This window comes from Vanessa cardui, chromosome 5 (assembly GCF_905220365.1).
Source record: "Vanessa cardui chromosome 5, ilVanCard2.1, whole genome shotgun sequence".
Classification (NCBI taxonomy): domain Eukaryota; kingdom Metazoa; phylum Arthropoda; class Insecta; order Lepidoptera; family Nymphalidae; genus Vanessa; species Vanessa cardui.
The window spans coordinates 6169064-6196651 of NC_061127.1; the positions used below are offsets into that span (position 1 = coordinate 6169064).

General features: G+C 30.4%; 1 protein-coding gene across 1 annotated transcript in view; it reads left to right on the top strand.

The window, feature by feature from the left end:
* The window catches only part of LOC124530003 (sodium-independent sulfate anion transporter-like), a 72568-nt gene that overhangs the window by 11091 nt on the left and 33889 nt on the right, over positions 1-27588 (top strand). The window contains exons 5-8 of the mRNA XM_047103975.1: positions 4180-4354; positions 14583-14747; positions 24796-24957; positions 26898-27038. Of these exons, the coding sequence (XP_046959931.1) occupies positions 4180-4354; positions 14583-14747; positions 24796-24957; positions 26898-27038 (643 nt within the window). The remainder of the gene's footprint in view (positions 1-4179; positions 4355-14582; positions 14748-24795; positions 24958-26897; positions 27039-27588) is intronic.

Genomic DNA, 27588 nt, shown 5'->3' on the forward strand with positions numbered 1-27588 from the left:
GGTTTTGCTTATGTTTTATAAATAAATATTAATTAATGTCAGCAATTCTTGTAATATGAGACATATAGTTATAGTGAGTAATTAGTGGAATTGTAGGAAATAAACAATTTATTAAAGAGTTTTTATGTTACCAATAGTAATATCAAAGCAATATAAGCGTTCAATTAAATTCTAAAATTACGTTTAATAAAAGAGAATTTTAGGAGCTTAACCCAGCGATAATGCTACATAGAAAGAATCCAATTTCCATAAAAATGTTCCATTTATGTGTTTCAATTTTAAAGGAGGAAAATAAAACCAATATAACTACGTTTAATAGCCTCATGTAGTGATAGCTACTAGACTATTATACGTCTATTGGAAACATATTTGCTGGAAATAGGGCCTTTGATTTTGTTATAGATAAAGTACAAACTATTTTTATAATATAAATTTACGAGCAATTAGTATTTTATTATTGGCGAAGTCTAAATCAATAATTGTGTGATAATAAAACCTCCTTGAAGATGATGTTTTTTGTGTTAATTTCATAAAACCACATTTTTAATGTGAATGTAAACAAAAATAAACTTTATAGCGCTTCCTATAAAGAACATAATTGTTTATCAGCGAAGTTGTGACCCTGATTGCAGTACATAGGCATCAAAACATCGTAATCGTGATAGTTAAATTCCGTAATTGACATAAACTACTCACTACCGGTACATTGTTAGCGAATGTTTTCTCAGACGTATTTGAAACTGTCCTTGTCGTTGGGACGCTAACTAATTACATAATGTAATTGCCTCGTGGTCTATTTGTTAGATTATAAAGCTAGAAATCCAGATGTTCTTGGTTCAAAACCGAGTCGGGTCGATGCTATGGTTAATACTATGTTTGAATAAAAGAGTTGTTAGTGTTACGCTTTCGTCCTTTGGAAGGCACGTAAAATTTTTGGTCCTGTTAACTCATTCGTGTCGAATTGCCATCCCATCCGTTTATGAAATTGAAGGTATAGAAAGTGCATATGTTTGTATAATAATAGTACGAGATGTATGATTGCCGTTATTGGCTAAAATTTATCGGACCAACTTTAATCATATAATATCAATAAAGTTTCCTTAAATACATACAATGAAGTAATGAAAGATACAAAGAACGAAACATTATTGTAATTAAAATAGCATTATAAGATTCGATAATGATTTCTATAGATGTTATTATATAGATGACATTAGTGATTTAGTTGATATTCTCTGAAGTATGAATCATTTGTTATGTGTATGTTGTAAATAAAACATACACGAATTCGTATTGAAACGTTATTATTTGTTATTCGATAGAATAAAATATAAAAACTTTAAGCACTTAGTCACTTGTCGAGTTTTCTCAGTATAATCCTACAAGTACCTCTGGTACGATCGTGACTTTATATTTAACTGACGTTCAAATGGCCGAAGAAAAAAATGGACAAGAAAATTATTTTTTTAAATAACTCTACCTAATATTTTATTTATTTCTAATAACAGGTTAAGCTAAATAATTTGGTACATTTAATTCGTTTTCAAATTTCGTCAAAGTATATATGTAAATAATAGTAATAATAATTTATAATCATAACTAATTGGTAACTCTTAAACTAGAATATGTAAAAAAAATCAAAATGTAAATATACTTTATTCAAGTAGACTTCTACAAGCACTTTTGAATCGCCATATAACAACTATATTGAATGAAGTTACATAGAATATAAACAACGAATACATTTTACATTAATTAGAATGTTATAAGTTTTGAAATACGACGACGAAGAATCAAGTTATTTTATAAATGATGGAGTTATTCGCAGATCACTAGAACAATACAAAGGCATTTGTGAACTAAACGCAATACCAATTCCACATTGGCTAATTCCGACACATATTAAACTCTGTCGAGGACTATAATTGCCCGTTCCATTGTTTGTAGACACTAGTTTTACAACTGGTTACATCTCAATTCCCCGACTCCACTTAATAACTTCGTTGTATCCTTAGATCACGCCCTTACTGGAAGTGGCGTTGGTTTTCAAGTATATTCGTATATTTGTGAAAACCCGATAAAATGCATTTTATTCTCGTTTTATATGGAAAATACATACGAAATATTTGAATAGTTGGTTGGGTTTAAAAATATTGCGCGTACTATAGATACATATTCGAACAGCACTCATATGCCATTTTATAATGATTTTAGTTCTGTGCAAATATCTGTGTTGCAACACGAATAAAAAGTAATTGCTCTTGCTCTTTCCGGATTATTGTTATGGCAACAACTTTGTGAACTTGTATTGCCACGTCGGTTCAGAACTTTGCTTGAATACGTAACAGGGATGTTTCTAGTGCTTTACTGTGTTTCAGTGTGATGTTTCAAAGTTAATATTTCTTTAGCTGTTATTAATTTATGTAATACACAAATGAATCGCTACTGAGGTAGCGGTTTAGTTAATTCAAATTGGTTTTGGAATCGTCATTTTAAAGTATCAAATTAAATTTAAAGCTTGTTCCAGTTCGGAATGTAAATTCTACTTTAATTTTATTTAATATAATAATTGAAAGTATCCTGCATGGAAATCATAGTATATCAAACCTACACTTCTTATAATCATATTATCTTACTATATGGTTTATATATAATATAACAATACATATATGTATAGGTACCATATACATATTTGTATGTTATAAGAATATCAAATTTCAAATAAAAAAAATAGAATAAATCCTAACACTTAAATTAGGATACAGCTTGGTGAGTAAAACATGCAGGCACACAAAAAAAACATAAATTAAAGATAATTAATAATTTGGTCTACCAAAGGCTTGGGAAAACTGAAATAATAATATAAGATAGTATTTGAGAAAATTTATTATAAAAGAGAACAACAATCGAATTGACATTAAAGAGACGGAAACCTGGTGTTACATGATGTTTTCATAATTACTTTAATGTTAGTGTGTTTAGAACGTGAATTTTTACTGTCAATAGTGGGTTCAAATCCACTGTTATTTACTTTGCTTACCTTTATTAATTTGCCTTTGTGGTAATATTGCACATTGTACTTACATTAGAAAGCATATTATTCATAATTTATACTCACTAGAATCTCATAGAAACTATAATTGTAAAATATATGATGTTGTATTTAGTCAGTGACAAGAAGTTATTAGTAATTTAATTTAATGTCGATTTGTTTAAATAGAAGACTAAAAAATATTTCTCCGAGTATCAACAATGAACAAAGACAAGTAAGATTTTATTACTAAATGATAAATTATACTTATTCCTTAATAATAAGAGCATAGCAGTACTAAAATCAAATATTCGCAATGTAACTCTCATCGGTAATATGGAATCATAAATTACCTAGAGCATTGTGCTCCTAAACCTGTAACAGCTGTCGCAGATTGCCATACAATGAACGGAATATTCTGGCGGTGCGAGTAAGAGCGCGTGTACACTGTTTTAATTAGTTAATATTTGCTACGTATGGTAAATCCGGATTTAGTTCGTTGCTAAATATTTAAGCTTAACTAAAAACATTATGCACCATGCAGTCGTTTTAATTATATAACGCTACATTTTACATATGTAATGTGATTTATTTATACATATATGTATGTATATAATTATATTTATATTTGCAGTTATTTAAGGTTAGGTACAAAGATCGAATAGAACTAGGTCGCGTCTTTACTCTTTATACGATTTCTTCGCCACGTCATATAATTTTATAGACTTTTATATAAACCTCAGTTCATATATAAGTTTTATATGGTAACGTGCTCTCGTTTGCATTGAATTTAGATCTAAAGATATAGAAATTTATTATTCCTATGAGTATACACTGTTTACTATGGTATTTACTTGGTGCTTTGGGAATGCACGGCTAGATAGAATCATTCTAGTCTTTAGATATTTTACTGACAAACTTGTTACTTCTATTACAATAGACACAATATCTTAGTTCTGAAAATTGGTGGAGCATTGGTGGTGGTGACCTATTTTTATTAAAAAAGTGCTAGTCGACTTAGTATGTTTATATTAAGTATGTTTATAGTAAATATATGTATGTGATGAATAAAATTAAAAAAAAATAGTTAAGTTTAGCTTATATTTTTTTTTAGCAAGTAAGTAATTGTTTTAATGAAATGTTTCTAGGCTCTGAAGGATATTCGCTTGAAAGAATCACAAGACGAGAAGGGTGGACGCATACTCGCACTGCAGCGCAGCCTTTGGTTCGTGGGCGTTTCGCGGAACGCCATTATTGTCGTGATCGCGTCTGTTGTGGCCTTCTTCGTGCACGAAGACAAAGATAATCCTTTGATACTCACTGGTAAGCTTTTGATACACTATTTATATTTTAATCTACGTTTTGTTCTGAAAATTTTCAGTATCAAATATTATCTCGAAATTTCTACTTAAATGTTATTATAACACTCAAGTTCTACGGTGATTAAGTTTAAAGAGCTTATATAGACAGAAAAATGTTGTTGCCTTTAATAATTTATGACTGACTTAAAGCTTTAACACACTGGCAATACACAAGGTACCATTAAATTATTCGCAAGCAATAGTTACGGCGATCATACTTGCGTTTTGGTATATTTTAGAACAGTCTTCAATTTAAATAATTCTGATATCCAGTATCTAAAATAAGTACGTATATTTTACAACTAAATTTACAAGGATTTACCTTTCCATCATTATAATGACATGCTTCGGAAGGACTATGAGACTGAAACATATTGACTATTCTTCGATACATAAAGTGATTAGTCTATGGTCATCATGTTCATAACTGCTCGAATTAAATAGATTGAAGAGTCAAATGCGAAATGGAATATGACGCCTAGCAATCTAAAAATCGCAGGATAGATTCTGACCTGTTGGGTTATTGGCCTCCGAATTCCTAATATAAGTTGTAAGCATAAAAGGAGGTATAATACCCCTAAAACCCCTCATTTTACGCTTACATAAATCATTATTCCTATTGGAATATTAGTAAATTAGTATTTACTAGTATATACTATATAAATCATTATTCCTATTGGAATATTAGTAAATACTAATTTACTAATATTCCAATAGGAATAATGATTTATGTAAGCGTAAAATGAGGGGTTTTAGGGGTTTTAGGGGTTAAGTACTAACTTATTTGGGGTGTTGCTAATAATTTTTGTACAAAAATCGTTTGTATAAATCATATTGCTATTACTCTTTCATAATTTTTAGTCTTAATAGAATATTCTACTATACTATAGGTACATATATTTGAAAAAGTACTTTAAAATGTTGATTTTCCTAAAAAAAACCCAGAAAAAATAAATTTCGGCCGGCCATTAAATTAAATGTTAAACCTTTTTTCATACCCGCAAAAAGCCTGTCAGTCATCTTGATGACGTCATATTAATAAAAACAACAGTTGTGTATGTAAGACTGACACTCATTCAACGTTAACAGCTATAAATACACAGTGTTTTTGAAATTAACTACAGTCACTGTCGGTGGAGTGTAATGTGCATTAAAAATCCGGAAACGTTGTTTATCGAAGTGCCAGATGATACTGAAATGACAGTTTTTCCTTACCTGACGCTACACAATGGTGGCTAGTTTTATAAGTCACGTGATATACAGACTAAAAATTACGAGTTTTAATTTCAATTAATATTGCGCTTTTATCAAAATATTTAAGTATATTTCTATACAATATATTTTAATTTCTATCATCATTGATATTTCGCTATCGAAAATACCATCACTACTAATTACATTACTAGCAACCCAAAGTCAGTGTTCCTTTCCTATATTGTGCATGTATAATACATATAAACCTTCCTTACAAAAAACCGCATCAAAATCGGCTTTGTAATTCTAAAGATCTAAGCTTACATAGGGACAGACTGCGGTGAGCGACTTTGTTTTATACTACGATGTAGAGTCATTCGGCTTAGACTAATCTAATAATATATATTTCTGTTATAATATCGGCAATTTTAGTCATAGATAGTTTTAGTAATTGTTTCGAAAATAAATCTGCTGATTTGGTTCACGTCAATGTTGAATAAAGAGTTAGAAAATCTTCTAGAAAAAACTTTATATTCCGCTGTGTTTGTGAATGCAGGAGAAACACAAACAATGCAGTTTCAGTAATTTCCGGGCGCTGTGTGCAACAACAGACAGGCAATCTTTATTCAAATTGGAGTTCTGGTCTTTGAATTAAACATAATACAACTCTTTTTCCATCGTCATTAAAATTATACTATTACTTAAAGTTTATAAATAATAAATTAATGTTTCTCCTTGTATCCTTCCTATGGTAAAGTTTTGTATATTTTCGTTACTATTTATATTAAGAAGTCACTATAACCAAGATACAGTAGTTTTTACGTGCATGTATATTTTATAATGGCTACTGAATGATATGGACTCTCATAATTGATACTTTAAAAAATCTTAACATCGTATGTCTTATATTCGTAAGGGATTGAAGTTATGTAGTGTTTACATTCATTCTAACAAATACGGTATCATAAGTTTTCAAATAAAGTCCTCATAAACGTCAAAAGTTTCTTACGTAAACTTTGTTATGTATAGTACAATACAACTTAGATGAAGGATCGGAAAATGCAATGAAACCGATTACTGTCATTTCACACAACCAATAGAAATAGCTCCATATCGCGCCATTCGACGCTATTCGTTGTTATAGATTCTCGCGTCAGTTCAACCATGTCGACGTGTCAAATTGTCGAATATATTAGGTCATATGATATTACAAGTTATTACATTTGTGTAAAGATCATATTTACGTAAGAAATAAATATTGATAATTTGAGATAGCGTACTAATTCAGATTAAACTTATAAATTAAACCGATCTTGGTTTTACGAGTTTTGCCGATGCTACATCTAAGCTGTGTCGTAATAATTGTTTAGCTATAACATGTAATATCAAACAGACTAAAAACATTTGGGTGTAATGAATTCGCTTAACTGCACTTATATATTTTGATGAGAGGGTACCCACTTACCAAAGAACTTTAATAATCATATAATCCTAATTTGATTTATTTAATGAGATGTGATAAATTTATGACCCTCGTAAATTATGATAAATGGCTTTTGACAGTTTCAGTTCGTAACTCTACTATTATTTATGGTCAGTTTGACACTTTTGATTTACAAATGATTAGGGAAGTTTCTCTATAGTATATTTGAAAGGTACTTAGTAATCATTAGGATGATTTTGTACAGATGAAAATGTACTATATTTAAGAAGGTTTTATGAGAACTTTTGTTTTGTAATTTTATAGGATTTTATTTAAATGGATTGAATTCACACACAATTTCAATGAATTAAACATTTAAACCTTCTTCGTGAATTAATCTATTCCTCGGAGGCAACCGTATGAAAATGCGTTCGGTAGCTTCTGAATTAATCGAGTGCAGACAGACAGACGCAACGGCAGCAGACTTTGTTTTATAAAATACTGATGTAACTACTACTACTACTGATTTCGAAGGTAGATTCTTCCAAGAAGATACGAAGATCCGGCAAGAAACTAGATACTCTTGCACAATTTTATTTACAGCTATATCAATCAAATAACATTTAATTACACAAGTGCATATATATCCAGCCTGAAAGCAAACAAACAAACAACTGTACATTATTTAATATATTTTATGATCTTGTGAGTAGCAACGTTATTTTAACAAAATATGCTTCTAATTACATCTCGTGTTTATACAACGACGATTATCACTGATTCTATCAAAATGATCAATGCTATTATGCATTGCGTAATTGTATAGGCTTAAGTGATTGAGACTACATAATTTATTTTAATTATCGGTATCAATTACTTTAATTAAATGTATTAGTGATATTAATTTGACCAATAGCAACAAATTATATGACTATAAAATATTATATGGTATTATTTTTATAAAGATGATTTCATGCACTCTACTGCCAAATTGCAATACTTGGTATTTTGGTGTTTAGGTGTAAATGCAGAGAGAGCTATTCAGTTCAATGATATACACAAAGGGCATGATTATTTAGATTCCATGGTTGATGCTGCATTCGCGGTGTTTGAAGTAGGTTATATTTGTTACAGTACATAAAATACCTACTTACTAATAATATGCGTAAATAATTGAATACTATATAATATACCAGATTTTCGTGACTTCACCCGCACAATCGTAAATTTTCGATTCAGAAAAGTCAAAGCAAATGTTCTTCCTTATGGTTCAGGCTTGCTTTATATCAAATTTCATCAAATTCGGTTCAATAGATGAGCTGTGAAAACGTAATACAGAAAGAGTTGCCTTGCATCTGTAATATTAGTATAGATTAATTCAATCCCTTTATAATATCAGTTATATATGTATGTTATTTCATTTAACAGTTTATTAAAATTTGCCAGATACAGTACAGATACAAATATATAAGTCTCAGGAAAGCAAAATTTAAAAGGTATGCTTATCCCTATAAGAGATTTCTTCCAGCATACCCAGAAGAGTGAGAATAGACAGAACAGTGAAAGGTAGACAGGCAAGAGTTTACAATTACAAAATAAAACTAAAACAAATACTAAACTAAAAATGAGAAATATATATATATATATATATATATATATATATATATATATATTTCTCATTTTTATTATTATAAGTTAAAAGAGCATTTCTTATCAGTCTCCTAATTTTGGCATATGTATTTATATGTATGTATATTATAAGCATTTGTATATGTAAACTTTAATGTATTATATATATATATATATATATATATATATATAATACATTAAAGTTATAAATATATATATATATATATATATATATAATACATTAAAGTTTACATATACAAATGCTTATAATATACATACATATAAATACATATGCCAAAATTAGGAGACTGATAAGAAATGCTCTTTTAACTTCTTTTTAAAAATGTGAATTGAATTAGAAGTGCGAATCGTGCACGGCAGAGCGTTCCACAAACGCGCTGCATGCACTGTGAAAGCGGAGGTGTAAAAATTAGAATTATGAGAAGGGATTTGTAGTAGGAGCTGGACATTAGGACGGCAAGGAGAACCAGGAGGATGCAAGAACTTGAAACGTTCTCGAAGGTAATTGGGATATAAGGGATTAAAAAGTATATTATAAAGGAGACATAGAACGTGAGTATCCCTGCGAAGACGTATAGGAAGCCACTTGAGTTCAGCTCGAAATCTAGAGACATGATCAAATTTGCGTAGACCAAAAATGAAGCGGATGCATAAATTTTGTAGCCTCTCAAGTTTATCAAGTTATATATATATTATGTTATGTGAAATAAAGATAATAACTACCAGCAATATTAGTATTACTTACTCTTGATATGTTTTAAAAGTATCTAGCTTTTCGATAGATAATGAAAGATAATTATTTTATCATAAAATATATTTGGAAACATGCAAATTCGTATAATATGTTGTCCTTCATTTTTCCATAATAGTTAATGACATAAAAATGTTTGATGTATTTTACTAAAATAAATTTAGACTAAGTATCAAGAACTCAATATTTTATAAAATAAATTTCATTTTTATTATATTCTTACAAGAAACCACAAGGCAATTCAGCAAAACCTTACAAAAGTGGCGCCTTATGCGCCACCTCGTATATCGGCGATAATGTTACATTAGCTACTGCTGGTCGTGTAAAACCGTAGTCAGCTGCATACCGTTATAAGTAACAATGTAGATCTTTAGCCATGTACGAATATAAGCGAGGGAACAGATATTATATAAGCTCTTTAATGGTCTTAGGCTATAATAAGGCGGATGTAACAATTTATCAACAAAAGTATGACACGTCTGGCGATTTAGTGCTGTTGCAAGTGCTGCATTGTGGTGATCTATTTCGATTGTATCTTCTGAATTTATAGCTTCATATTATCCTATATTCACACTCAGTTGCGTTCATCACAAGCTATGATGAGCACTACACAGTACGAGCATCATGTGGCCACGTTACTATATTTGTATGGACTTTAAGTATAAATTAACAATATTTTCATATTATTCCTGTTATAGAATGTTTTTCTTTTTCATAATGTACCTATATAATAGTTATTTGGTAATGTTTTATTATTGTCTGTATTAATGATAATTAATAATCTCTCTCTAAATGTATCGGCTTGTGTATACAGTGAGAGAAGTAAATAGTTCTATATTTATATAATTGATTGACAATTTACATTCAGAATTAGGTCTTCTATTTTTTCTTTGAATTGCAAAACTAAAACTGCGTTCTTTACAAAACCGATTAGTCGATTTAAATTGTCTATAATTGTTTTGAGTAATTACCCCCAGTTCAAGGCATAAGCAAAAAAAACAGTAATACCTTTTTTGTTTTACTGTGTTGTCATTGAAAAAAGAAAGGATTTAATAGAATCACTGTTACATTTGAGCACATTAAAGATTAACTACTTAGTAGTACAATTTTAGTAGCATCCCTTACCGGCTTCGCAGGGGTGTACAGAAGTGTTTTTTTTTTAATATTTTTTCCTTAGATTTATATTTTTTGTTGTTATTTTTCCGACGTGGTTAACAATTGTAAACAAAATCTATTTCAACTTATTTACATAAAAACCTTAATAAATTATATACTTATGTCTTTCTTAAAATCCCTCTGTCTCTCAGTGAAAACCGCATGAAAATCCGTTCTGTAGTTTTGGAGTTTATCGCGAATCTACCGAGAGACAGAAGCGGCTGGGGGCTTTAGTTTTATAATATTTAGTGATTGAACTCATGTTTAGTGGTGGCTTTAACATTACTGTACCCGAGTATAGTGTATAGAAATACCTAAAAAATATTGTTATATATGTATATAAAACTTTGATCGCAATCTATATTCTATGCTCGATGTGTGAAATAAACTTTCTCTAGCATTCAGACGTTTAAGTGTTATGTAAAATCAGTTGATATATAACGTTATTTCAGTACAAGAAAAATGGCAACCAGATGTTAAAAATTATTTACGGTTTGATTCAAGAGCTGCACTGGCCTGTCACATAACTGTGATATATTATGTTCACATTCTGCGAAGTTATTTTGCTTCTTGTACAAGTGCTACGTGATCAATAGCATTTCTATGTAAAGCATTACTGCGTTGTGTTCTTTAAATTGCGTACAAGTTTTCGTTAAGTATGCTAACTATGTATATAATAGTGTGTAATGCCTTCTACACATATTGAAGTTTGTTCATAGTTTAACTCAAATTCACTACTAATAAGTCTTAGGCATAGTCGGTGGGTAAGGGTAAAATATTCGCAATGACGTATGTAAAAAAAATTTTCACCAGTTTTCAATTTCGCTACATTTGTTTTATAATGATGGTGCATATAAACACTCGTATATACCAGTTGTGTAGTTTATTAATAAAGAAAATGATATGACAATATTTTATACCCTACAGCACTCAGGAATTATATAGCTTTCTATATTACAAATCAGTGAATTTTACCCCATACATTCAGAAAAAAATGTAAGTACTCCTTGATCGATCGGGCGCTTGCTTGAATGCTTTTGTCGAAATATAAAATTCTATAATTATTTGTGGCAGTTTAACATTTTTTTAATCTCAGACAGATGTACAACATAACAACATGTATATAATATGACAACTACAGAAGTACATTTCTGTATATTTCCAAGTATACGTTAATTTATTTACTTAAATACTTGACGTACTTGAAGTTTATAAATATAATATTATCAGGAACATTGTAAAGATATTTGTATAATTTCCGCATGATTGATTCTTTTTATATGAAATAATTAAAATTTATATTATAAATATCTTCAATAATTATATATTGTTTAACACAACTTATACTTAATAAAAATATAACATATTAATGTTCTTTTTGTATTTTTTTTGTTCTACAGTGTACCAGAATAATTTCGTATACATTTCGAGTACAATTTATGACTGCTGTGTACGTTTGCAGAAAAGAAAATATTTTTACTCAAACGTACAATCGATTTATAATTATAATATTAAGGATACATAAATGAGTTTAATTTTTTGATACCGCAGTTATTTCTACTACAATTTCCATACTAACTAGTATAGTTTCAAAGTCTGACAAAAATAAACCACACATAAACTATATGTTTTCAATGAAATCGATGAAATAACCTATAGTAATAAAAAAGCAACGGCCTATAAAACCTCTACTCTCTCGGGGAAGGCTTAAAACTTATTTCACCACAATCCTCCAATGCGAATGTATGGGTAAAATTTTGACAGAGTTTCATATAAAACATTTAGATAAAGCAGGAAACGAATATAAACGCAAAAAAAGCATATGGATTTCTGTAGAGTTCACCCGGGATTGAACCTGAAGTTAAGATTCACGTGTTTTAACAACTGGGCCATATCGACTCAAAGAACGTACGGAATATTTCAAATTGAATAAGATTTTTCTATATTTATTCATATTATAGGTCGTATAGATTGTACATTTGTCATATAAATAATGGAGCGCATATCCGCCTGTAGGAAATAGAATCTTATAGATATTTACAGACCATTACATTTTGTTTTTCATTTGATTAATAGATCGAAACTTTGCAATCGGTTTGGTTCATTTATTCCGTTTATACTGAAATATTCGTGTATTTTATCTAGAGTGAAGAGATTCAAAGTCAGTACTGATACAGAATTACCAATAAACAACGAGTAGTATAAAAACCTTTAAAAATAATAGAATCTGATTATCGAGATTTTTTTTAACAATTTATGTTTGTTATCTATACTAATACCATAAATGTGAAAGCAACTCAGTCTGTTTATGTACCGAATTTGATGAAATATGTCCTTCGTCCTCATGCCCAATCTCAATTTCATTTGGGGTCGGTTCAGCTTGTCTTCTTCTTCTCTGTCAGACGTCATCGCAAAAGTAACATTCTTCCTAACTACAGTTTTTCTTTCACACAATCCATCCCCCTTGTCTTTTGTTGTCTTCTACTATGTATTTGATGAAATTTGGTATGAAGCAAATTTGAACTCCTTGGAAAACATCGACAACTTTTTGCCTAACACATGACAAACCTGAAACCGAGCGAAACCGGGGCGATAACTAGTTTGATGATAATGGTATTATGAAAGGTATGCGTTGTCACAGTTACCGTCAGCGGTAAATAACGGATTACATGAAGCATTGTAGTAGAATTGACAAGCAGCATTGTAATAGCAAGGATGGGTAACGTTGTATCTTATTTTAGCTAGTGTAAATTCAGTAGTTCGGGATGGTAGATATATAATCACGTTTTACAATAATACTCCAATCTTCTTATATATTTTGTTACAATTCCCGCAATCACCCAATTTTCTAAAGGCAGCTCAATCATTTTTAAAATAAGATATAGTGTTATATGCCAATCAATGGAACAGAACGAAATGGCACAACACCGTATCTAGGGGCACTCGCTTACACTGGTTTTGCTTTTATTCGCCTATCTATAATAAATAAATTATAAATAGGTTCACGTGTAGTTCTGCCATTCATGCGTGTTACACTGTCTTTTTCAACCTTTAAATCGACACACAGTTAAACTAAGTTCTGCGGCCTACCTAGAATATATGATGAGGTTAGCTTGCAAAGAGCCCTAACACCAATTTAATATTAACGAGTAGTCTTAGAACTACCTAAGAATGAGCTCTTGGATCTCGTTAAAAGCTTCTATATTTTAACAATAACATTTCGTAAATTATAAAGTGATCCATTTTGGTATTATATGGTATTATAAATTTTATAAAAGTTTATGTTCTTTTAATTTCTGTATTAAATTTCGACATTATAAAGTTTAAATGGTAAAGATAATTCTAAAATACTTGAATTCCGCTGTGTCATGATATTATTTATTAAATATAAATGATTGAAGTGAAAGTTCGTTTTACGTTTAAAATATATTATAGAACACAATTAAAATGTAGTAAGTGCAATCAACTGTAAACGCGATAATCATTTTCAACTTTAATACGAAGTAAATCACTTAGGTAATCACCCTGCGGGTCGCCCTTTTATTATTAAAAAAGATTTATGACGACCTCCGTGGTCGAGTGGTGTGTACACCGGTTTTCATGGGTTCGATTCCTGGCTGAGTCGATGTAGATTATCATAAATATTTTTTGTTGTCTTGGATCTGGGTGTTTGTGGCACCGTCGTTACTTCTGATTTTCCATAACACAAGTACTTTAGCTACTTACATTGGGATCAGAGTAACGTATGTGATGTTGTCTCAAATTTATAATTTATTTATTTATTAGTAATGTTTCGATATAATGCGACTTGTTGAAATATCACGAGTTAGAATTTCTTAAATTTATTCGAACATTCATCACGATGGTTTTAGCTATATTTTCTAGCAAAAAATTGATAGTTAAAAATTAATCGTTTTCGCCAGCTCTGTAATGATGCTCGTGTTCTATTCATCAGTCACATCGACTGAATAATATAATTAATTAGTATGATCGTATTATTTTTAATTTTTTATGCAGGTAACATAACGCCAGGTTTGCCGAAGCCGCAGCTTCCCCCTTTCTACACGACGATTGGAAATACGACAGTTTCCGCGGGTGACATGTTGTCACACCTCGGCTCAGGACTCCTGGTGGTCCCACTTGTTGGTATCATATCAAACGTTGCCATCGCGAAGGCTTTTTGTAAGTACATTTATTTATTTATTTAAATTTCTTTTGTACAATAAAAATATCTTAATATAAGAAGTACATACCATGTGCATATGCTTATGATTTCACTAGCTGCGCCCGTGATTTCTTGTGCGGTGGAATTTAACAACAAACTTATCGCTGTAGCTTAAGTTACTCCTTATTAAATTAGCTTTCTGACAGTGGAAGTCCCGTCAAACACATACAGACGCTTAAGAAATTAGCCGGAACAAACAGACAGACAGATATATAAAAATTGTAAAAAAATGCGTCATTTATACATACATAATTATGCATTTAGTAAAAAGTGTTTCTTTTAATATTACAAACAGAAACTCCAAATTATATGTATAGATAAAGCAAACAAAGAAGCAAAAAAAAAAACAACGAATAAACAGCTAAAAATACGTAAAAAATCGAATTATACGATGAAATAATTTATAAACTTCGTTACATAACTGAACATTAAATTACATGTTTTTATTACTAACCACTTATATATACTATTTATATTGACATTTAAAATATAGTATTCTAGTGAAGTATACAATCGATATATTACATAGCTTTATACATAGATTTGTTTAAAAAATATATGAATTTGGGTTCATGAACGCTTCTGAATCTTATATCGTTCGCTTTTGAATTAATTTGGTTTTGCAAGTTGGTACTATTACTATATAATATATATACTAGTAAATGTTTAATTATAACTTGTTAGTTTTCAACAATTGACTTGTTAACATAGACGTTAATGACTAAGCTCAGAATTAACATTATACATGTTGGTATGTGTACTAACAACAAGAGCCTAAGATTAGATTGGTTAGGTTATGACATGCTGAGAGATTGAATATCGCGTACGTCACCAATTGTGTACAACGTTTAATATTGTGTTCTTATAATTATTTTGAAGACTAGCAAATGCTTTACATAAATATAATTCGTTTCAATTAGTGTTTGGTTAAAATTTTAATAGGACTTTCAATACATTCTCACTATTTATGCCTCATTCACATTATGAAATAAACTTACGATGCTCTTAATTTCTTTTGAATTTAAAATACTTTTAACATGAAAGTCGTCTTAAGTTAAAAGAGTAATGTTGAGTAAACGATGAAAACGTTTGGAACGACTTGAGTGGTCTTTGGTTGTGCTTACTAATTAACAACGGTAATGAGACGTAGTACAGCAAATCGAATGAATTAGTCTTTATTTCTATGAATATAAAGTATAATATCGTGTGACGTACACGTTGCGTATAGATCGTTATTATATATTTGCGAAGTAAAAATCCTCGGGGGATAAAGAAGGCTCAATTTTTATATTTATTTAATAGATATTATTAAATTAATAAATTATATTAACAGTCTTTATAGAGAAATTTAAACGAAACGAGTGGCCAAAAATTCGAAATACATATATTCCATCTAATGTGTCCTCATGTTACATTAAAAGAGTTGCTGCATCTCTTTTGTTAACTTAAAAGAGAACATATAGTTTTACAAAGAGCGGGTAAAATGCATACGGAGCGCGAAAAGGTGACTCAAATTGCAGAAACGAATTATGACCAACACACTCCATTAAAAGTAGCTCGAGGCGCACATGTTCTGAGTTTGATCGAAACATTCAGACACTTTACACAAAACTAGACTTTATTACAATATCCGTACTGCACATTATAGTAGAATATTTATTGTCTTAGATAGTTCATCGCTCTGGAGTTACTGCTGCGATATTTTTATAGGCGAATAACAATTTGTCGTAGTAATATCTAATGCTGATATATACAAAACTTGGAACATTCCGAAGATTCTAAAATAAGTAGACTTGTGTTTACGTTGTTTTAAAGTGTTTTATTTGTTCTAAAGCTATATATTTCCCTTTATGTTTGTTTAACGTGTTGTTACGTTATATTTTATTACATCTACATTCGACTTTAATGGTATCAACTTTTTATTCAAACTATATAAACTTAGGTATATTTGTATATGTGCTCTATATGTGGATTACAGGATACATAAAACTGATTTCTTTTTGATGGTACGGGGAATATTTCTTCATAAAAAAATAAATAGTTTGATGACACATTAGCTAGATTACCTATATATACATTTCTAATCACAGGGATAAATTTGAAAAAATTAAATTTTAAGCATAGGCCAGTCAAATAGTTGCTAGTTCACACTTTCCATACTTACTTAATTCAAGTACAAGATATATATTTTGTTGTTATTTTTAATATTCTCATAAGGATCCAATCTAGTTAAATTCAGTATATCGTTTGCATTCAAAAATCGTACTAAATTTTATTTGCAATAGCTATGGTAATAAAATTCAAGCTTCTGCATAGCGTTGCAATATTCATAAGGTGACTGTAAGGCATACAACGAATATATCCATCGCCATTGGACTGGCTAGCGTTTATTTCTGAGCGGAGTTAATAAATTAAATTGTGTTGGCCTTTCGTCTTTGGACATTGGACAGATCTATCATTACGATGTAATTAAAAACATACTTGTAGCTAAATGTTTAAAAATAATAAAAAATATTGTTTACATTTTTATTGTTATTTAAATTGCAAATATGGTCCATTTTCGTATTATGATAAAATCTAACGTTCAATAATTCTCTGATTTGTTTGATTTCAATAATTTTTTCGTCGTATTTCTTTAATTTATTTATAATTATTCTGATTATGATCTGAAAATGAAATCGTGGTCAGTGAATATTCTAGAATGGGCTGAAATTGCGTGGTGCCTTAGAAGAACGATTTCAACTGGAAATAGATAGAGAGTCATTTAAAACGTTAACGGCCAAACTTCCGGAGTAACGGAGCACTTAAAGAAGAATCGTAATAAGATATTGTTATAATAACAAACCTAAATTTGATATTCAAATAAGGGAAACTCCCCCATTTTACGGAGATTTAATTTGAAATAGATCCGTCATTCTGTCGTGTCCGTCAATTTTGTTCTTAATTTTTAACAACAGATAATATAACGAAATTATGAAGTATGATTCCCTTTATTTACTGAAGTCTTCGTTTGATGATGACTTAACAAAATTTATTTAATAACGCAGGTCGTCTGAGATCACGCACATTGTAGACTGGCGCTGATTACATTTTTATATTTATTAGAAGAGAAAGCATGCATGCTTCACACATTTTCTATGCAACATCGAGTACGTATTTTTTATAGGTGTGAAGTTGACATAAGCTCATTATGTCAACATAGTCGAAGAGAAAACTGTTGACCCATTCGCTCTCTCGAAAGACTATAAGAGATATAAGAAAACTTTGATATTTAATATATTTGTAGATGCCTTCAAAATGTCTTAAGATCCAACAACAAGTATATTAACTAGAATTCATTTAAATTTTTTACGTTTAAAATGTGTAATAAATCGTTTTGTCACACAGCACTTATATGTACCGCAATATTTTAATAATATAGTAAACATATCTTCGATATTTTTATTTTATACATCTTGCAATTTGGACTAGGAGTATACATAATATATACAATACAAATTTTCCTAATATCATATTTTAACACAAGTGATATTTTTGAAGTGATAACTTTTTATACGTAAACTGCTTCGTAACGTAACGCGTTACGGCACCAGATTATCTGGCATCCCTTTCTCTCTAAAAGGTATCTTAAATTAGGCTCCTCTCTCACTCTAACCTATAACGCTAGCCGTATTTCAGACAGTGTAAGTTATCACATCTGTCGGGTATAACGAGACGCACACGCGTTTTCAACTTTAATTAACCCATGCACAGGGATCGGAACGGTTACATTAAATTGGTATTTGATAATTTTGAACAGATGTAAGTTTATAATAGGTCGACAAAGTATACGAAATTATTCATGCCGATAATAATAGATAAATTATCTATAATGTACGCGCTATTGCCCACGGCCCTAATAGAAGCTCGTATAATCGTATTGGTAAATGTTATAACTTGATCATTTCCGGATAAAAGATGAGATAATCAATTAATATTTGTTACGTATCACGAAAGAATGAATTTCTGAAATCAGTGGCCTTGAAGAATTTTAAACATTTTTTTTTGTAATTTTTTTTCTTGCGTTAGTGGATCGAATTAAAGTTCTGTTCTAGCTATTGATCATATTTTTTTTGTATCAGAAATGTGTTATTTTAAGTAGTAAGATAATTGAAATTAACTTTAACAGGGAACGCGAACGTAATTGAATAATATTGGAGGCCGTACTTAATACAATTTAACTAAAACATTACTGAAACAAGCCAACAAGGTATTCTGTAATGTTACGACGTCGTGTCGTAGAAACTAACATCGCACAATGTAAAAGTTGCGGTCACGCCATACTAACGTGTTATGTCTGCACGGTTTGATGTCGTTGAAACCATGCCATAAATAAATAAATACTGCCATAAATCTTTAGTATCCCGACGCTTGCAATCAATCTACAATCAAATACCAGGCCTCACCAGAAGATACCAGTTACTCTCTCCACTTGGGGGACCTTATATAAAAAATTTACGTGTCTATTGCAGTTATGTGGTGAGGCTTACTGTACGACGGTCTGGTTGTGTTCATTCGTTTCCTAGCTTTTCAAAAATAAATATTATATATAATTAATTTAATTTATTATGAATTTAATTTTTAATACGAGCCCTTTTATGAACCAGTTTATTGGCACAATTTGTAAAAAAGATACATTCATTTCATCTAATATAACTCTTTTTCTATTCCCATATATGTAAGCCATTTATAAATCTAGTTTCACAATCCTATGCGCAATAAACGCATAAATTTAGACAAGATATCAAGTAGGCAATTAAATGTATTTACTGTATAAAATAGTTATTTGTGTGTGGGAAGTTGAGAGTCGTATGAGACTTGATTAAGAGTACAGTTGTGATACAAGTACTTAAAAATAATGAACGCGACGTCACTTGAGATATGAAGCGTATCCTTCTCTAAAGTCTCTATACATATCTATATATTAACTATATATTCATAGCTATATTTATAAGCTGTTTAAAAAACCAAGTGGTGCTTCTTTGTAGAGTACGAGTAAGTGGTTTGAATGATGGGTCTAATGCATTTTTTTAAAAACGTGAATATGAGTTCGGTAAATGTAGTTTGAATTTATCCAATAAAGGTCTCATCTTTATGGTGACCAAACATCGTTTGTAGCGTCTGTACTTATTTTGATTATATTAAATGCATATATTTTGAATTAATCATAAATAATTTGGAAGATGTTTTTAATTCTGGCTAAGTTACATTTCCACGCATTTTTCGGTATAATAATAATAATAATAATAATAATAATAATCTTTATTGACTCCAAGAAATGTACATTAGTCTTAACCTATAATACCTAATTTTACATGATTTTATGTTGACATTGAGGTTAGTAAACACTAGCGTTTAAACTAGGCCGAGCCTGTATCTTAAACGCTAGACTCTTCCGATGTCACTATTATATCTTATTTCTAAAAATAAACTACAAAAGTAATTAGTGAATGAGGGTAAAAGTTAAAACTCTATACAAAACAACATCAGCGACATTTCTATTTCTACCTTCAAACTTACAATTTGATAGGTTAGACCACAAAAACTATGAACTAAGCATAAGAATAAAATGTAATACTTTAATTTAAATTGTAAACGTAAATATGAAAAAATATGTTTTTTTTTAACTTAGTTTAACAAATAGAAGAAAATAAAATATTAAAACTGTAATAAAAGGTTTATAAAAGATTTGAAAATTTTGATTTTTTATATGTTTATAGTATTATTTATTTTAGAGTAACAAACAGTTTTTCCAATTCCTCATAATTTTGTGTTTTTAACCAGGATAATAGTGTGCCTTTACATTTGGTTCTATTGAGTGGATAAAAATTTAACAATTTATTTATTTTATTATAAAGCATAGGACCGAGATAGCACTGGAATTTTTTTATATAGTCGGTTTTGTATGGAATGATAGGACAAGCGTTGTATTTTCGCCGAGTGAGTAATGTTGAAGGATTATATACTATTTTTTGATGCTGGGACATTATTGTATTTTTAATAAATAGTTGTCTTACTGTTAGTACATCACATTCGGAGTAGAGGGCGACTGTTGGGTGCATATAAGATTTGAATGTCATAACTTTTAATAACGCTCGCTGTGCCCTTTCTAGTTTTATGAGGTGTGTTTTTTTGGCTCCACCCCAAGATGTAATACAGTAAGACAAAATTGACTCCACCAATGCAAAGTAGATTGTTTTTATAAGACTAAAATCAGCTATATGTCGTAAAGTTTTGAAAATATAAATAAGACTACGCGTTTTGTCTGACAACTGGCTTATTTGAAATTTTCAAGTTTTTTATGTGAAGGTGATCTGTAAATCCCTATAATAATAGCGTCATTCTGTATTTTGATAACTAAGCAAGTAGCGTCAGATAACATTATTTCCTCGACAGAACAGCTTAAACCATGTCTTATGTAGGCTACGACACCATCATTTTGGTTGTAATTATTTTTAGTGTAGTGAGTGCTGTAATTTAATAAGCATGGAAAATTTATAGTTTTAGAATTCCAAGTTTCGGTTAGAATATATAAGTCACACGGAATATCTATACGAGCCAGGAAAACTTCAAATTCTGAGATATTTTTGGTGATACTTCTAATATTTTGTGTCAAAATTTTTAGGCAATCGTTGGTTTTTATTTTGTTAGAATTTAGAAGTGTTTTGCATGCCTCGGGGCAGCTTAAAAAGGATGTACCTGCATTTATTTTATCAATGTTATTTAATAAGTTAGCTTTGCTTAAAGAATCGAATTTATTATAATGTTTTTAATGACTTTACGTGGACGGCAATTATTTTTACTTTTGATTAAAGATAGTGAAACCCAAGTGTATTGACACATTATTTTACAATAAATGTTGGAAACGTTACCTAAATATTTCTTATTTGATATTTGGAAATAATAAATCAATATAAAAATCCTTAAATAAACCTCCTTAACAACCATTATTTTTGATCTTAATAAAAATAAACAGTGATTTAAACTACTTACTAGATAAAATAAACAGTGATTTAAACTACTTACTAGGTATAAAAAGAATGACATTCTGAAGCTCATAATCTATTCATCCATTAATTTGAGAGGAGAACAACCCAACCAGAGATTAATCCCATATAACATATATTGTTGAGTAGGAATAAAGTTATTTATTTATCTATAGTAAAGTGAAGTTGTCAACATTTGTATTATAATGCAACGAATGAACGAATGCTTTATTACTCCATTGAAATTGAATGTGACCTTTTTGTACGATCCTGCGACTAAACTTACATTGTAAGAAAAATTGATAACGTTGATTAATGAGGTTAAAAATCTTCCTGAATGAATATAAAAGTAATCGTTGTAATACTGAGACGTCATAACAATTCACCTCGTGTTCAGCGCTGAAGGAAAACGTGAGGAAATCTGCATGAGTCGGAGGAAATTTTGATGTGTACATGCAGTAACCCGCAGTGGCTCAGCGAGATGGATTACTTTTCATATTCCACTCATCAACGGAAGAAGAGCTGTAACGAGCGAGTACTGAGTTTTTGTATTTAAATAAATTCAAAGTAAAAAGGTGCTCTTTACATTTTTAAAGTTTGTATTTTAATATATGTACACATTACACACTAAAAACCTGAATGCAAAAAGACTTACCGTAATGTAGGTCAGTGTCATTCACTAAATACTAAGTGTGTTTTGACAAATTATCATGATACAAGATTATGTTAGCGGATTTGTTCGTTAAAAATGAGTTTATTCATTCATCTTGTAAAAAAATATTCGTTCTTCACGCTACAAATGTTCTAAATGAAATCTTACTTTAACATATTTTAACTTATGTTCTCATTAATACACTTAACAATAATCCCATAATAATCCAGAAAATTCGAATGAGTATAGTCAGGTACGAATAGAGTATGAAATAGTAATGAGGCTTATAACATAATTGTCGCTGTTTGAAATCAGTATCAAGCTGTCGTTATGCGAACCTGTGTTACTTTTTATGGCAACTGTCATTATCCATGTACGTAAAGCCAGTGACATAAATCGTGCGCGAAATAATTTGGTTAAAATGCATTGCATGTTTTCCAAGTGAGTCGAGTTGATGTAAATGGATGGAATTTCTCTGTCCCATTATTTGAATTATTAGCTTTAAAGCTTTAAATACTCATCCTGGAATTAATGCTATACAGAGATATGCTTCTATACACCAATTAAATTAAATAACAACATAAGACCATTTAAAATAAGTATTTAGATTTAATTATTCTTTTAAACAGAAATGTAACTTTTTATTATTTTTTCGATAGTTTTCCGTCATTCATTTCTTATTACTTGAGTTGCAATATGGCACTATAAGACGGTGAATTCATAAGAAATGAAATAAAAAATATACCAAATACCTAATTTTAAAAAATAATATAAGTTTTTACCGCTTATAACTAAAATAACTTTTTTATTTTTGTAAACGAAATTTATATAGTAATTTTCGATACTAAAATATCATAAATGTTAATACAATTACTTTTTATAGCGCAAAAATGCAGCTGTATAGCAATACTTACAATCGATTACTGAGCGTTTTTGCTCTATAAATTTTCACGGCACTGTTTGAAAGTAAGCTTAGACTATTGTATTTTCCGACACGTTTCAATAGCGCTTGTGTTATAGAATAGATAAAATACAAAGGGATTTCTAATCCGTGTAATATTGCAGGTTGCATCGGTATGTTTGAAAATATGTATTTGGTTTTACATTATTATTTATTTTAATATAAATAATCGTCATCAATCAGTATTTTTAATTTTTATGTTTATTTTTTATGACTTTTTTTTATGAATTTTCATGTAAACAAAAGTTAGGAATAATTTTAAAATATGTATATCATTCTTAAAGAGATGATTTTCCATGAAGACAAAAAAACCTTATTTAAAATGTTAGCTGTAAACTAATGACAACAAACTGATACAATTGTCGTTGCAGCATCTTCATGAAGATTTAATAGGAATTAATATAATTAATATCTATATATAATATAAATAATTAACATCGGTTGTGTGTACATAGTTTGTGTATTGAGTAAATTTATGCAAGTTAAATAATATGAGAACACCAAAACATTACATACATAAATTCATCGCCATGTTCGAATTTAAAGTACGAGTAGTAAAAACCATTGTTGATAGTAAATTCAACTAAAATAATAGTAATTGTAAGATGACATGACATTTGATAGTGATAATAGTGTCTTCCTAACTGATTCTCGGCACGGAGGGTAATCTCAAGGGAAACGACCCAACTTTGCAGGAAATAGTGCACAAGTCTGTGCATTCTTAATTCCCAACATTCATCAATTCAATGAGACGGTAATTCCACCACCACAGGAAAGAGTTCAACCACGAGTACACAATACCAACTTCTAGAACAAATAGGCAGTCAGGCACAAAATATATGTACTTTTAGAACCAGAAGTAGGAAGTTGGTTAATCTCTAAAACAATTATCTTTAATTTAAAATAACAATCAATCTACCGAAATAGAAAAACATTTAGTCTACAACACAAATAACCATCGATAATCACATTACACCGTAATAATTATATTCGCGATCTCAATGTGTCAACTACGAATCTAATCACCCGCCTTTTTTTTTTAAAGGGATGTTGTGTGACTTGACGCTGATGTTGCTTGTTTATTCCAACAGTACTTATATAAAAAGATAACCTGTTGTTATATAATATGAATACAAGTCATAATAAGCCAATAGTCATTAATAAAACATATATCACATTATATAAGTTTTTTCAATTTTATCTATCATATTTTTTGTGGTTTTTATTATTGTTAATACAATAAATTTCACATCTAACGTTGTCCTCGTTCAATGTCTCATAATAATAAACTGTCAAAAGCTCAACGTCTAACGACATTAAAACCTATCTCGATGACTTAAGAAAGTTGATAACTCAATATATTTCAGCGAAAGGCAGGACTTTGGACGCCACTCAAGAAATAGTCGCTTTAGGCGCTTGCAACATTATTGGCGCTTTCTTTCGCTCATTTCCAGTGAACGGTTCGTTCACTAGAAGCGCTGTCAGCGACGCATCGGGAGTCAGGACCCCTGCTGCTGGATTTTATACTGGTATTTATAATCTTTCTTTCAATTAACTCACTTATTTGTACATTCTAAAGTTCTTTTATTTCGAATTTTCCGATACGAGTTATTGGCGTATTTTGATACTTATGATAAAGATTTATCTAATTGTCATACAAAATTACGTCATAGGGATGCGGCAAAAGTTAAAGGAATCGAGAATGAAAAATTGATGAATATTATAGATTATTTTGACATTACTGCAACGAGAATCTTAATTAGTAATAGTAATGGTCTTGTTATTATATTTTATATGGATATTGTAATTATAAGGTTTATAAAATGTATTACTCTTCATGTCAACACAAGTGCGATCATTTTTCGCTTCGAAACAGCGATGTCGAGTCGGGGAGCTGGTCCTCCATAAATCTAAAAGTTTCCAGCATAGTTTACTGTCGCACCGACTTCAAAATTTTTGATATACTCCTTTAAAGCACACTCCGTTACTCGCATCAAGTTCTAAATCTACAGCTCTGTTATCTAAAAGTTTAGGAACTACATTAAAACGTCGGTTACTGAGAGAAATTAAATTACTCGGTTTATGTTTCTAGTTACATATCAGATAACAGTGTTATTTTAAGTACATTTTCTCACGAAGAACTGAGTAATTGTTACAAGTTCGTTTGGAAATAATGTTTAAAACGAACTCTTGTGTTCCTCATTTTTTAATATGTAAAGAATAAAATAATAAAAATTAACATTTTTCGTTCGCGTCGATTTTTAATTAAGTCCAAAAAAGCAACGATAATATCGCACGTGCTACCACGCTGCTCACGGTGATTCAGAATAACTAAGTGATATGATCTCAGTAAAAGTTTTATAACTTACACAATATTTGCAATATTTAAAATTATGGGAATTCGTAAATTAACTGTCCTTGTCATAATGGTAATGAATTGCAAGTACTAATCATATATCAACAACAACAACAACAACAACAGTCTATAAATTTCCCACAGCTGGGCTAAGGCCTTCCTTTGAGGAGAAGGTTTTGGAACATATTCCACCAAGTTGTTCCAATGCGGGTTGGAGGAATTTACTTGTGGCAGAATTTCTATGAAATTTGACACATGCAGGTTTCCTCACGATGTTTTCCTTCGTCACCGAGCACGAGACGAATTATAAACACAAATTAATCACATGGTGTTTGCCTGGATTTGAACCCGCAACCATCTCGGCTCAATTATAAATATATAGTGTCATATCAGGCAATGGGAGTAGTGGACGCTTGTCTGGATGGATATCACCCATTCGTCTGTTATTCAACCAAAATAAATATTAGTGTTTATGTTGATAATTGTATTAGTTGTTGAACTACTTGGTGAAAACCTCGGTGCAATTTCGTCTGATTATGAACCAGTCATAATAATATGTTCTACCGTTAAATTGCAACACTTAGTACGAATGTGTTCGAAGGATGAGAACCATTGTATTTACATGCACAAGGAATATCTACTAACATCTGTTTACAAGGTTAGTAATGCGAAAAAAGGACCTTTCGACAACATTTTTTATGGGCAGTGGTCATACAATGAGATGACCAATTTGCCCTAACAACATAGGTTATTGCAACAACAACAGCAACAACAATAGCCTGTACATTCCCACTGCTGGCCTAAAGGCCTCCTCTCCCTTTGAGGAGAAGGTTTGGAACGTATTCCACCACGCTGTTCCAATGCTGGTGCAATGCAATGTTGGTGGAATACACATGTGGCACAATTTCTATGAAATTAGTCACATACAGGTTTCCTCACGATGAATCAGCGGTACTGGCCTGGGTTTGAACCAGCAATCATCGGTTAAGATGCACGTGTTCTAACCACTGGGCCATCTCGACTCGGTTATTGAAAACTGCTAAATTTGCAGTTATGGACACTTAGCTTGTCTGTCTTTCTCCAATAAACTGAAATGTACATTTCCATCAATAGGTATCATAGTTTTGCTGACGCTTGGCTTGCTGACGCCTTACTTCTACTTCATCCCCCGCGCAGCGCTGGCCGCCGTCATCATGTGCGCTGTTTTGCACATGGTAGACATCGCAATACTCAAGAGACTATGGCAAAGCAACCGTAAGTAACTTATACTTAAATTAATTGCTGGCTCGAAATGAAATTTATTTTTGAAATGTAGGATTATTTGTACTGTTCTTTATGTATGAAATTTGAATGTACCAGTTTCATGAGCATATCGTTTTATCGTTATTTTTATTTATTTAAATACTTTATTGACCAATACAAAGTAAATGGAACAAAAGACGGACTTAAACAGAACACCATAAAGACGGGAATTAATAATTGACAATACATATTTATATATAAAACATATGTATAAATAATAATAGTGCATAATAGAAGTCATGAGAGGTTTTCTGAAAATAATATGTGCTCACGTAGGCGTGCGTCTTAAAAGTAAATTTAGAGATGGCTTTTCTAATATGTTTGAGTATTTGTTCCATAATCGGACACCTTGAACGAAGTAGGAAATAGAGACTTAACCTGATGTTTGAGTAGGTATAGTTAGTTATATTTGTAAATCGTAGTTGACTATCTATTAAGCTTAAGTCTGTTTCAATCTGTTTCTTTTTTCTCTTTTAAATAGAATACAAAGAATGATAAAAGA